The sequence below is a fragment of the Formica exsecta genome, unplaced genomic scaffold, assembly GCF_003651465.1.
Source record: "Formica exsecta isolate Colony F162 unplaced genomic scaffold, ASM365146v1 scaffold93, whole genome shotgun sequence".
Classification (NCBI taxonomy): Eukaryota; Metazoa; Arthropoda; class Insecta; order Hymenoptera; family Formicidae; genus Formica; species Formica exsecta.
Genome location: NW_021853696.1, coordinates 582645 through 597141, shown reverse-complemented (window position 1 = coordinate 597141; position 14497 = coordinate 582645). Strand labels below are relative to the sequence as shown.

Here is a 14497-nt window from a genome sequence, read left to right as displayed (position 1 = left end):
GTCGAAGCCGAGCGTGCGAACCGCGCATAAGGACACCGGTAAAATGGAAAGTGGGATGAGGAGCTTTAGTCGTTAATGTGCGATGCACCGCTAAAAGCTTCGGAACGAGTGGACCATCACGTCGTCCTTGCGAAGTGTTAGTTTCTATCGATGCCAAGCCAAAAGCAAAAGAAAAATTTAAATCTTATTCTTGTTAGCAAATATTCTCTATTTTTATACACAGGATATATATATATATATATATCTCTCTCTCTCTGTCTCGAAAATATATCGTTTCCATTTGACTTGGGTTAAAAATTGGTAAAAACTTTAACGAATCAAGATTTAAAATAGCAAATAAATAAAAAAATCTCGCATCTTTGAACTAATTTCAAGAGAGAATTTTAAAGTAGCACATAATGAAAAAAATTTACGCTATGCTTAGTTTATCATTCTATTTTAAATTCAAATTTAACATTTTTTTTTATTAAGAAAAGTTTTTTTATGAGAGAATGAAATTTTGCAATCAAATTTTCGTTAAGAAAGAAATGGATTTTAAGATGATCAAAAAATTTGCGAGTAATGAGATAATTGTATGGTGTTTTGCATAAATTTTTACTGCTGTCTATATCCTACAAACATCTGGTATTTTTTTATTTTTGTCAACATTTACAAAATTTAACGATGCCATCGTTGAATTATAATCACCATCTTATGTACGTTTATATTTAATCGGAGAGAGAGAAGTTTTTATTAAATATTTTAAGAGGAAAGCTTTGCGCGCTTGCATCTCACAGAAAACGTATTGGGTGATTTTGATATGTGAGGAGCTTTTTATTAGAAAAGTGCTATCAAATAACTGGTAAAACATGATGGAAAAAGTGAATCGACAATGATTTATATAATTAAACAAACAAAATTATTATATTTATAATAATAAAAAATGGTTTGCCCCTGCTTCCTTTCTTCTTACTGTACATTTTAGCTTCTTGCATTTTTACAAACTTCTTAATCAGAAAATATTAATGGAATATAATTATTAATCAAATTTTTTAGAAATAATTTGATTTATTAATATGTATTGAATATAAAGTTTACAATATATATCGAAGTAATAAACTAGTGTAATGAAGGCAAATTTAATGTACAGCTCTCTAGAATAATTTCACGTAAATATCATATTTGTCATAAAGTTTAATTCTTTAATCATTTAATTCTATTATCATTGTACTTTGAAAATTCTAGAGTCGTTTAGACAGTGAATTGTACATGATTCCTTTTCTCGATTTTTATTACAAAAAATACTTTAGAAAGTTTTCACATCGGCAAAAATTGTATTTCTTATTCAATTCACTTTACGAGGTATTGTACATGGAATTTCACGGCGAAGTAACACTCGTGGAATGATTTGACCGCGGCTATATAAGCTGTATATATCTTCTACTAACTGTCTTCTATTAGAGGCGAAGTGCGGTGCATCGGTAACCGAAACAAAATCGCTCGTTTCGTTGCGAAAGAACGCTCGTGCCTGTGTGCATGCGACTCTCTTTTTTCTCTCTTTTTTTCATTTTTTTTTGTGCAGAAAAGCAATAAAAGCACCCACTTCCGACTCGTTACACGCTATTACGACCGTGCGCAATAAATCGTTATAAAACCACGCCTCCTTTCTTTCAGAAGTTTATAACCCGAGGGGCTCGTCCGCCCACGTTTCACCAACGATGCGCTAGAAACCAGCTCGTATCTGTTTCGAACAGTATTGCTCTTATAAATGGCCAGCAGTCTACGTGTGTGAAAGAAATATCAAAACTATTATTTTATTCATGATCCCCCTAAAATAAGGATAAGAGCAAAGTAAAACTAGTTGTCGAAGAATAAGATTAGTCAATTCTTTTCTAAGGTACAGTATGTTAAATTTTTAATATCACCCTTGGTGAGTATTATTTGAGATAAGTTCTTTAGAAAATTGTTATGGGAAAGTGTATAAGAGCGGAAGATGAATCGGATTAAAGTTCAAAATTGGTTAGGAAAGATATAGTGGTCGAGAACAACTAGCTATGCTGGCTATCATACCACACTGGAAGAGATTTAGCTTCTAGTTTAAAATCGGATTTTGCCTGAGATTATATTCGATTATATTATATGGTTTTTATATAAAAGAGAGAGATAGAAAGAGAGAAGTTAGGCGTATGAATTTTAATTTACATTTTTCTATGCTATAGTAAAATTTGCATAAATGTTTGTTATTGTTTAAATTTTCTAATTATTGAATATTATTAACATTTGTCCTTTTTTATACGTGCACATAAACCTACTTATATATTAATTAATAAAAATAAATATTATTTTATATTTTTTTTGCTCTTTCCTCCTATTAAAAAATTATTAAATTCTTTTAGTCAGTTAAATTTCAAACAATTAGCAACAATTAGTTTGTTAAATTAAATAAAAAGTTTATATTATGTGTGTGTTTCTCAGTTTGTTTATAAAAGCCACCTCTATATAAGAATACAATTCAGCATCTATATCCAGAGTAATGACGTTTGCGAGTTGAACGAAGATTTCCAATATTCGTTTATATTGAAATATAAACAAAAGGATGCGATGCGAAAATGAAGACTTGCAAACTCGCTTCTTCAAAAAGGATACATCGAGATTGACCTTATTCTTAACAATGAATGTAAAACCGTATCAAGATAACGTCTCTTATAATATTGCCTTTTACGGATAAATCTACATAAAGAATAATTAATGTCGCACAAAAGCTCTGTCTTTGTTGCGCGTTAAAGGAAATTGATATTCTTCTTATTCTTTTTGATGGAATCCTTGCGAGAAGTTAATATCTTTCGTAATTGTTTTTATCACAAAGCGGAAGACGTAACAACGAGAGAGGACAAGTATCGAAATGCAGCTCGATCACTGAGGGAAAGATAAATCAGCCTCGAACTATTTTTTGTTTTGTTTTGTCAAACAGGACAACATCGAAGCGAATCAATATCCCGTATTTATTGACAAAAACGCGACCGTTGAAATAAAACAAAGAGTACAAAGAAAAGAAAATGAAACAGACATCGAGCGAAAATTATCCACAAGAAGAGATCCGTCGCGTTTCGTTCGTCTTTTGATAACACAAACTTTGAAGATGTCACTGTTACTATTAATGCGCTCTACAATTTAAACGAGGATGGTCCAAAAATTCATTAAAATGGCCCAAGTTTGTTAATATAAAAGTACCAATAAGATAAAATAAATACAAAACAAAATTTTCTTAACAGTAAAAAAGTAAAGTTGTTATAAAACTTTTTTGTCGAACAATTTAAAATATTTTAATTACCGCATAATCTATTTTATTTGCATAAATGTATAAAAGTAACTGACGAATAATGTAACGCAGTAGTAATGGTGAATTTGCATTTCATTTATCGCACATTTGGAAACCTCAAAAGAAATTACGTCTGGAAATTATATTCCATCCAATTACTTTATAGATGCAATGAATTTTATAAACGAAGGTTAATAATATTATTATGAAGAATTTGCGTATAATATTGGATCTCGATTGAAAAGAAATCCAATTAAAATCTGTTTTGTTATAAAAGAAATTTCATCATTTTATGGCGAAAACGACACACAACGCGATGTCAAAAAATTCAATAGAAAAACAATCGCATTGAAACGATTTCGCTAGATTTTTGCCGCGGATCGAAGAGTGCACTCGCGATAAGTGGACCCAATAAATTCGATACGCGCTCGCTATTTCGTCGGCGATCACTGGCTCCTATTGCTTATGGATATTCCCCTAAATCACATCGCTTAGTATCGTCTTGAAAAAAGACATTTCGTCGTAAAAAAATGTCGCGAAGTGTTGAGCAAAAATGCACGCGCCATTGTGAGCGACGACAGTCACACATTGTTATCGTTGCGACATACAACGTCGTTAAGATCGTTTCGCCGATACTGTTACGACGGCGAACGTTACGGTAATTTAGCGTGGCGCGTATTTTCCCGCGGATTATACGACGCTTATTGTCCGGTTGCCATTTGTTATTCACTCGCGAAAACTTATTGCATCGCAGTAGCGGCGCACAAACTGACGGTGATATACATATTATTGCGAATTATGCGAAACATGCCACGAATAGAGGGTTAATCGGGGAAATTTGTGCCGGCGTTCCATATGATGCATTCCTTTGTAGCATTGATAATTGCATGAATAATTGTGAGCTATGAATAGACTTCTCCATAAATGATGCAACACTTGCAAGAAGATATTTTTTACTCGATCGTAACCTAACTACATATTCATTTAAGCGTACGCGAGAGTCACGAGATATATACATATATTCAATTTTCAATATTTATTCTCACAATATAAAATTTTACATTATTACCCAAGTTTTATTACTAGATTTGTAGAGAGAGAAAGGAATTAGATTTAGTTTTTAAAAAAATGGAAAAAAGGTTCCGTTTTGTAATTGAATTTTTCGAACGCTTTATAACATATTAGTTTATTTGGTGTGTAATTGAAAAAAATATAAATTATTAAATCATTTTTTTACAAGTTTGATGATGCAATATATATGTAAATTATTTTAATCGAGATCTTATTATTTTTTTGAGATGTCAAATTATAGTCAAAAACATGTTCCGCGAATTTCTCAATTTCTCTATGAATTCATAATTGAACAACTACTTTAATAGTAATAAATTTATCACGTTAATTTTTGAAATCACGAGTTATTCGCATCACATAAACATATTCAAATAAGATGAACATAGTAACAACCGGTTGAAAATATTTGCTTCACATATTGACGAAGGCGTCGATTTATGTCATCAAAAGACCTTCGTGTCACGTACTCGATGAGAAATATCGTCAGGTGACTGACGACGGCAGTGCTGTGCACGAAAATCGAAATTGGCGGAAAACCAAGATGGAAGAGAGGCGAAACGATCGGAGGGAAACCAAGGTGGAATAGATGACGAGGACGGGAACTACGACAACGACGACGACGACGTCGACGACGACGACGACGTCGACGACGACGACGTCGACGTCGATGTCGACGTCGGCTGAAGGATCGAGGGAGAGAAAATGCGGCGATCGTGCCGTGCTCTCGACACTCTCGAAATCGTACCGTCCGTCGTCGCTCGCAGATCGACGCGACGAGTAAATCGACGAGGAGCGTTTTTTCGGAAAATGAGATTTCGGCGGGGATTCGACGACGACGCGAAAAATTGCTGCAGCGACAGAGAGAATGGATTGTCCTCCTTAATCGGATTGCCGAACGGCGAAATATGGTGCGCGGGCACGCGCTCGCGATTTCATTGCCTGCCTGTTGTCGACATTTTCATATTTTCAAAAATTGGGGGGGACTCTCATTCGATTTCGCCGCCGGACGGGATTAGCGTGCCGGGGAAGCTTTTATCGCACGACGGCGAAATTTGTCGAAAACCGTTCCGGATATACTGAGTCATTTGAGTTACGCGTGAACGAAACTTCCGTTGTATCAATTAGAGTTATTTTATTCGACAGCAAGATAGTGTGTGTTCAATTAAGATCCGTTGATTTCTGAGCAATATAAAATATAATATCTTCGATTACAATTATTTCTTTTATCTTTTGTTTTCCTTTATTTGGAAAAAAATCATTTATATAATTTAACTTTAAATTGCTGAATCTATTTTGACGTGCAAAATGCTAAAGAATTAAAGAAAATTGTTTAATTTAGTACATCAACTGTAGACACTTGCAGAGAATTCAGTGACAGGCAATTTTCGAGGCTCTGGCAGGGAAAACGTATTTGTAAAAAAAAAAAAATGGTATATGTCTTTTTATCAGATTACAACAAACACAAAAGTTTTAAAATTTTTCGTTGAAAAATATTTGATCCGGTGACAGAATGGCCTGTACGTGCAAAATATGTTTACGTTTTCGGAAATGATTGCGCGTTTGTAATAACAGCCGTGGATGCGCTTTTTTATTGCTCAACGGTATCGTTCAACGGGAAATACGTTTCAAACATGAAAAAAGCAAGGCAGAGAGAGAAAGAGAGAGAGAGAGAGAAACGAAACGCATATCCCAAAGTTATCCCCGTCCATATTGACTTTGCTATCGTTAGTAAATATAGATATACCTATATACATCGGATCGAAGTGAGAGAAGAGAGAGTTTTGGGGATCGATAATTAGTTCTGTTGACATAAGTCGGCTGAGATATCTATTTTAAATAGATATACCATATTACACGTGTATATTCACATTTCGATAAAGCTGTCGAAAGACGATCGTCCAACGGCACGTCCTTTGATCCCGATATTAGTTATGCGCCGATTTGCCATTAATAAAATTATTTAATCGTTGTTAACACATTGCCATGCCGCGCTGTCGATTATTTCATATCGCCAATTAACGAACTGTCTCGGCTCTCGCTCGCGCGCGTTTAAGCTGTTTATTCTCTCTCACCCCAAATTAAACGACAAAGGACAAGTCAGATGAGAAATTTCGAGAGCGCTCTTCACATCCTGTCGGAATAATTCATTGCACTCGGTTTTTCGCCAGATAACATATGAATATCAAGTGTGTCAAAGCATTGACGCAGCGGCTTTGTGCCTGGAATATGAAAAACCGAGGTAAAGTTTTGCATACTATGAATTTTTTAAGTCTCGTCCCCTTTGCATGGAAGATATATAAAGAGTAAATCCAGCATACTCGAAGTCTCGTGCGCGAATATTTAAGGTTGAATATTAACATCGAGCATTAACATTTTTTATGTCGGAATTAAAATTAGAAGAACGATGCATGGTTATGCTGCTTACTAAATATGCAAATTACTGCACGCGAGCAAATGAACTCCGCTCAAATTGCTATTAACGTATATATATGTATTAACGTATATTCATAATATATTACCGATCGTAGTACTTTCAAAATTTTCTGGTGATTCGATCCTTTATATATGACAATGCAAGCAAGATAGATTAATAATAAGCTGGATGGATTAATAATAAGATTTAAATGCACATAGTAATACAAAAAAAAAGAACTCATTTAAATAACTTATTTTTTATTTTTTAGCTTTTTTTATACTTCTAACTTTGAAAATATATGATTTGTTTTATTATAGAATATCAACATATAAATCTCATTTATTCATGCTTATCTATATACGCGTATTTATTATAATATAATTACTATTGAAATGATTAATTATAATATCTTTGATTTGGCAAATATATATATACATAAAATATTAAAGTATATTTAATATTTTAATAATTATTATCACGCACATTAAAAAAAAAATTATTCTATCTCATATTATGCTATATTAGCTTATGTTCGTATTTCTCGCGAAATGTTTGCATGATTGAATAGAATTTATTGCACATATGTAGATGCAACATCAGCCAGGCGCGATTTCGCGCAAGTACATTGCTGATTTTCAGCAATTGTCGCCGTCGCGAGGACGGCCGCAGCGAAAATGCATCTCGATGCTTCCTTCCGCACTGTCGGTACCGTATTAGCACGGGGAATGCAAATAATTGTTCGCTGCGGTAATATGTGTACGCGTGTGCGTGCGCACAGGGTGGTAAAACCGACCCTGGAATGTAAATAGAGCCGACTTCGCGCGATGCTTTCGCCGGGAACGAGCTTGCTGGTTTGTTCGCTCTGATGTGGATACATATGCTTTTGTATGTGCACACATATAACACGCCCGACCGACGGATCATCCTATCTGTCGACTCGCGCAAGACAACCCTTAGTTTTCTGCGGTTGGTATTCGGTATGCTTACATAAAGAAAAAAGAGAAAAGATACGTGATCGAACAAACTCGAGCAGTGTGAACAGAGTCTGTAATTAGTAACTTATTATCTTGCAAATATTTGATTAATTAAAAAAAGATAAAAGGAGAGCATCTATCGTTACTTAATTTTTTCAGATATCAAAATTTCACAGATATATATCTCTCTCATATATACATCATAACATATTTTAATTATATATTATATATAAATAAAAGAAAGAGAAATTTTTTATATAATTGTAAACTTTAACTTTTAAAAAAAAGCGGCCATCTTTTTAGCTGGCTGACAAAGCTGATTGCTAACTTTGATAGCGCCCTTATATACGTTCAACAAAATATTTAGGCTAAATTAGATGTGTGTGATGCATTTAAAATATTTTGGTTTGCTAGTTCTGCCTTTCTCACGACCCGTGTGTTTCAAGTTTCACAAGGAAGAGGAGAAACGTTCGGTGAAGGAAAATAAATAATAAAACATAGCATCTTTGTGTCGTAGGACACGATTAATTGCTGGTCCGGCAAAAATTAATCGTCGGCCCTGCGATAATTTATCGCGACTCGTCTCGCCGCGATATTTTAGCCGCGGATATTTTTCGCGCCCCTTTTCGCGCTTCGCTAACCTACCTGCCGCTTTTCCGCCGGAAAAAGGAAACGGGTTCTCCGATTCGGCGAAATCATTCCTGCAATTCTATGTCCATCGAGATTTGTTCCACATGAATCATTTTCCTGTGTATCCTTCCTGCGTTAATCGCTTGAGCGTAAAACTTTTATATTCCTAATCTCTGCAAAATTATTTTATTATAATAGAGATATTCTCGACGATTTAACGATTTTTTCTCTCTCTTTTTCTCTCTCTCTCTCTCTTTCTATATATATATATATAATTTTAATATTTTTTATGTTTAATGCATAATATGTATAATAATGTTAATCATTGGACATAAAATGTGCCTTTAGTAAAGTTAATTTTTTGATGAATTTTAACAATTAAATGTATATATTTTTATAAATATGATACATATGTGACTTTAAAAATATTGGCTTGTATAAAACTTTCTTATATTATTTTTTTCTTATATATCTATGTTGGTGTATGAAATATGATAAAGTAAACATAAGGATATTCCATCCTAACTGTGATAAAAGATAACAGTTTCACGTCCGACGAGAGAATACCGCACAGAAGGAACAACATTCTTTGCAGAAAATTCAGATTTTAATAATACTTTGCCCACACATATGTATATGTGGAACAATCAGAAAGATGAGTGATTTTATAATTTTCCGTTAACATAGGAAAATAGATTTATGTTGTCATACTTCGCATACTCTAACTCATGAAGTTAAGAATCTGCAAGTAAAATCAGGCGCGGCCTATTTCCTCAGACGGTGGATTAGTTGTTCTAAAGCGAGCTTTTAATCATTAATGCTAGGACGCTCATATTTTTCTTGTAACTTACTTTACATATTCGATGGAAGAATATTAAGTATTACGTTTGATATAAAAGATAATCAAATGAATGAACGCGATTACGTAAGAAAGATTTAATTACGATTCACCTGAAAAAAAAAAATGTACATAAATATAATTTAAATAATTTACAAAAAAAGATTAAAGGATGTAGAATTAATTCTCTTTTTTCGAACAATTAAGTGGGAATATTGACAGATAAAAGCCAAGGCATGGGTATTGATGCGTGAACTTAGTATTATTAAATTTTATTAACAAATGTGCATTAAAAATGTACGTTTTGGACTGTTTTTTAGTCCATTTTCAGTATGGATATATATGTAAAAATTAAATTGGAATTTTAAAACCTGACATGTATAACATTTGTTGTTGCAGTCAAATTTTAGATTAAAATTAATAATCAAAAAGGAAGGCCTACTAAAACCCGCGTAGAATTTGTACAAATTAGTGGATAACATCCAAATGCCATCGCCACACGTATATCGTCGACATTATAATGACGACTAATGTTGGTACGATCGGTACGGTCACAAAAACAACGGTCGTAAAGATGGTTATAAACAAAGGTCAAAAAACAAAAACCGTGAGAGATAGGCTAATGCGGCAGGTTTATTTAATCTTTAAATCCAATTCAAATTTTGAAATCAAATTCAATTTTAAGTTTCCCAATCAATCAATCTTTGAATTTTTGGCAAGTTCTCCATTATAGAGGAAATATATACAGGTCACAAAAAAAATCATTTTCTATTTTTCTTTACTTAATATTATTTTTCCATTGCAAAACTTGTGATTCTTATCAAATCCATAATATTAAAATTGATTTAGTTAATATTGATTGCATTTATTGTTTCCATTAATTAAATTTGATGTGAATTTTTATCACGAATGATACAGACATCAATTTTATACAAATAATAATTTAGATATTTTCTCTTCTTCATCTAATTTTATAAATAAACGGAATCACGTGTTAAAATTTAAAATAAAACTACGACTGCTTTTGAAATACGCAAAATTAATTTTATGAATAGGTAATCTACAATTTACATTATTTAGCTGTTATCAAATATTGTCATTACCAGAATACATCTCATAATATCTTCTTGTTTATTTCTGTTTATAGAAATTGCAAACGATCGGCGAGGATTTCTGCGGTCTCGACGTGAACACACCTTTAGGCGGCGAAGAGCCCATGGGTGCAACGGCAGTTTTGACATTCGAGACTCATTTGACGGCTGTGGCAGCTACTTCGACCGGCGATTACACCGTCGTATTTGTGGGTACCAATAAGGGACACCTCAAGAAGGTTAGTGCTCGAAATTCTAATATTTAACTTGATAATTCAATAACTTATCCCTTAACAAGACACAGTCATTGCTTCTGCTACTATACGACCTAAATATCGTAAAACATAGTCTTGAAAGTAAAATAATTATATAACGAGGTTACTAAGAGAAATCTACAAGATTCGGTCGAGTTATCGATCATGACTATTTATGGTTGCGACCTTACTCTGCAAATAATCTAAAGCATCTAACATATAGTTAAAATATGATTTCGAAAATAAAGAACTGTATATCTAAGAATCATCATAGAAATCATAAATATATTTTTTAAGATTAAATGATACATAGATATATAAATGAAACTAGTTTATAATTTTTACATAGCTATAAACTGAAAAGATATTTATTATTCCATGATGTAGATTACAATTCTGATAAGAAATTGATGGCACATTTTTAAAATCTTGAATCTTATACATTTCTACGCAGAAATATTATAAAAAACAAAAAGAATTAATGTTTCAACTCAGTATAGAAATTGAAATATTTCTTACGAAGTCTCTATATAATCGCTATTATCTTATAATCGTGATAATAGAAAATTTCTACATAAAATAATCAATTGCGATAATTAGCATTATAAAGTTATCGATTAGTGAAACGTAGTTCGACATTTGACCACTACTGCCTTCCCTAATCTCTTCGACGCTGGAGGCAAAGAGTTCAGCAACCCTGAACTTAACGGGGCGAAGCAGGAGATCAAATGGCAAAGTTCAGTAGTCATGTACAGACACATGCACACGTCATCCCGCTAGAGCACACGCCCGCATATGTATCAGAATCTTTCCCGATCATCGTAGGGCATGATCGTTAAATTAATCGCGATCACCGTGCGATTACCACGTTCGTGCCTCAAACATCGTGCAAGCAACGTGGCGTATAAACGTTACAACGGGCCATTTAATTGGCTTCGGGATAGATGATAGAGTCGACGGCCCGTTCAAAAAACACCGGCGTGTACTCGCAAGATTAGGGATCGTGGATAGCGCATTTTATCATGCATCACCATTAAAATAATACCTATGAAATCTTCATAGACGAATAATTTCATTGGTAGTTGGATCGCTGAGAATATATATAAGAACGAATTCCCATGTTTTCTTTTCTTTCGATCCGTTCTTACGGATATTCATTTATTAAGATTTATATATTCTACTTACGCTTTATAAACTGTAAGCAACAATTACCACACGAAAACAATAGAACTCCGCCATGCAGTAACTTAATGCCATCTATGAAAATCGGGCACGAACTTATGCAATCATCCACACAATATATATAATTCATTTAATTCTGAATATTTTCTCTTAGTCTTGACATATAGATTTCTTTACTCATAGCCATCAATATTATTTCCATTAATACAAAAAAAAATGAATTAATGAATTAATGAGAACTATAGTTGTTTGCAGGTAGAAAGAAAATGCGTTCTCTCTTACTCGATCTCGAACGGCAGTCATCGTCCTTTCGATAGAGAAAGTAACGATAAATATAGCTTGCTGTTCTATTGTAGATAATAGTATTTATAGAGTAATAACGAGGGGGGGGGAGGAAAGAATGTATATGCGCTTATATATATGTGCACTTCTATATCTACATCTACACTAGGCACGTTTTGCGCGATACGACATCATACATGTATCTCGTTATAAATTTATATTATTTACGACACTGTAAATGTGAAATCTCTATCCGCGACTCGTAGTACTCTTCTGAGATTTATCGGTCTCGTAAACGGCGACGTGTAACTCTGCTTCGGACGTTTAACGCTCGGGAACGGTACATCTAGGACCGGGTGGCTCGTGATTCGCTTTGTGAGATTCGCGACGTAATATTATGCCTTTTGCCATTTCAGCAGAAATGGATTATCTTGGCGAGACCTCGCCTCGAGCGCATCTCGAGCTAATGTTCCTTTCGAGTGTTCGATCAGTTCGTTTGATAGGTCAAGTCGATTTACACGAGTGCACGCTTATTATCGCAATGAAAAGATTTATTTAGATCCAGGCAGAAAAGACCTAAAAAATTATTAACGTCTAGTTAAGAATGTATTAACAAGGTGGATGAAAATGTAGTTTGTGGATGAAATGTAATTTAGATGTAGAGAAATGTTAGATGAAAAACTAATGATACTATCAATAAGAGTATCAAGAGAGTTGGCAAAATTCCACATTTTTTGAATAAAATCCACGTCAGTGGTAAAAACCGGTATTTTCCCGAAAAAGCCGACAAAAAGCTGATCTTTTCTATTAAAAATATTGAAATAGATAAAAAAGCTTTTTATCTATATTCGTCAATTGAGAGTGCATTCCCTAATTCCAGCTTTATCCAAAATAAAATCCGAAATAGACCAGAAATCGATGTAGCAAATAAATTAATTTTTTGTTAGATATTGAATGATAAACACAAACTAGATCTATATTGGTAAAAAATGTTAATTCTGTTATTATTACATTTTTCTTATTAAACTAAAAATTAACATAAAATTAATAACATTTATATCTCCAAAGTTTTTTTTTTATATCTTACTATTAATTTGAATTAAAAAATACTTTATTATTATATTGATTTCATTTTTTAAATTATAGTGATTAGTATGATTTATTAATGGAAGCAAAAATATCTTTTTGCATAAAATTATATAAATACGTATTTTTTAATTTTATATGTTAGTTATTTTTATAGTTTTTGCCAGTTTATTCCATTGGATAAAGTCCGGGATAGTAAGAACCGGAATTTACTATGGTTTTTTCCATTCATTGACTTTTCCGGCCAGCCTTGACTAATTGTAAGAGTGATATAGAAGAAATGAAAATTTTTTCCTAAATTTATTTTCGAGTTAAAATTTTTGAATTGAAAATTTTTATACAATATATTAAGAGAGAATATTAATGACGCTGATGATATCAACGTGTAATGATAAAAATGGTAATATTATAATAAATATTGCATCATGATAAGCAGCGGAAAAAATTTTGGGTATGTAGAATTATCACTATCCGGATTGTCACGAGAAAAAGTATCATATTTCATTTGGAAATCTTCTTTTTCGATAATCTCGCATCTTTTACTCTTCCATTTGCATGCTGATTGTTTCGCGAGATATCGCAAAAAAAATATGATTTTTACGAATTTAGTGAACTTCAAATGCAGTAGGATTTTTGCGCGTATTGAATATTTTATATCCAGTGAAAGCAGCTTTTGCGCCCGTTTCGACGAGATGACAAAATATCGTTGCCATCAAGTTGCAATATCTCCGTTTTATTTCCTCGCAAACTCGTTCCATTAGTTACATGAGATCATCTCATCACGAATTGTTCCTCTAGCCATGTATAATATTATTGGAATTGGTTTATTATTAGTTTTAACATGGATATTACATGGGGGAAGGGAAGGTATCTTTATACATTTAATATTGAATATCACAATTCTCGATATTCTATGATATTTTTTGAAAAAATGATTGAATGACGTTTTACAATATCGTTGTGTATCACATGTGACAATTAAAACTTCTGTAATAAGAAATTAATAAAACAAATTGAATTAATAAAAGTATCAATATTACCGAGAGAGTACTTGAAATTTAACACGCGCATGTTTATTTCAAAATTTTCGATATTATATATACTTTTCAGATATCTGTACCTATTTAATATCAAGATCAGAATACAAAATATTGATGTCAACAATATTTAATATCAAAAGCAATATCTCACAAATGCGCTAATATTATCAAAATAAATTCACACTTGTATCGCACATTGTAGATACGAGTAATTTTACGAGTGTACTATCAAACAATCAATGTCGCGAAACGACGATTACATCGAGCACGTGGCCAGGGGTTGAGTGAGAGCTAAATAAGGGGATAGGCAAGAGTGACAAAAAATACGCGTCGTG

General features: G+C 32.9%; 1 protein-coding gene across 6 annotated transcripts in view; it reads left to right on the top strand.

Annotated features, from left to right (window-relative positions):
• The window catches only part of LOC115245215 (plexin-A4), a 299315-nt gene that overhangs the window by 207740 nt on the left and 77078 nt on the right, over positions 1-14497 (top strand). For all 6 annotated transcript variants that reach the window (XM_029823422.1, XM_029823420.1, XM_029823421.1 and 3 more), the window contains one exon: positions 10375-10557. In XM_029823422.1, coding sequence (XP_029679282.1) covers positions 10375-10557 — 183 coding nt within the window. The remainder of the gene's footprint in view (positions 1-10374; positions 10558-14497) is intronic.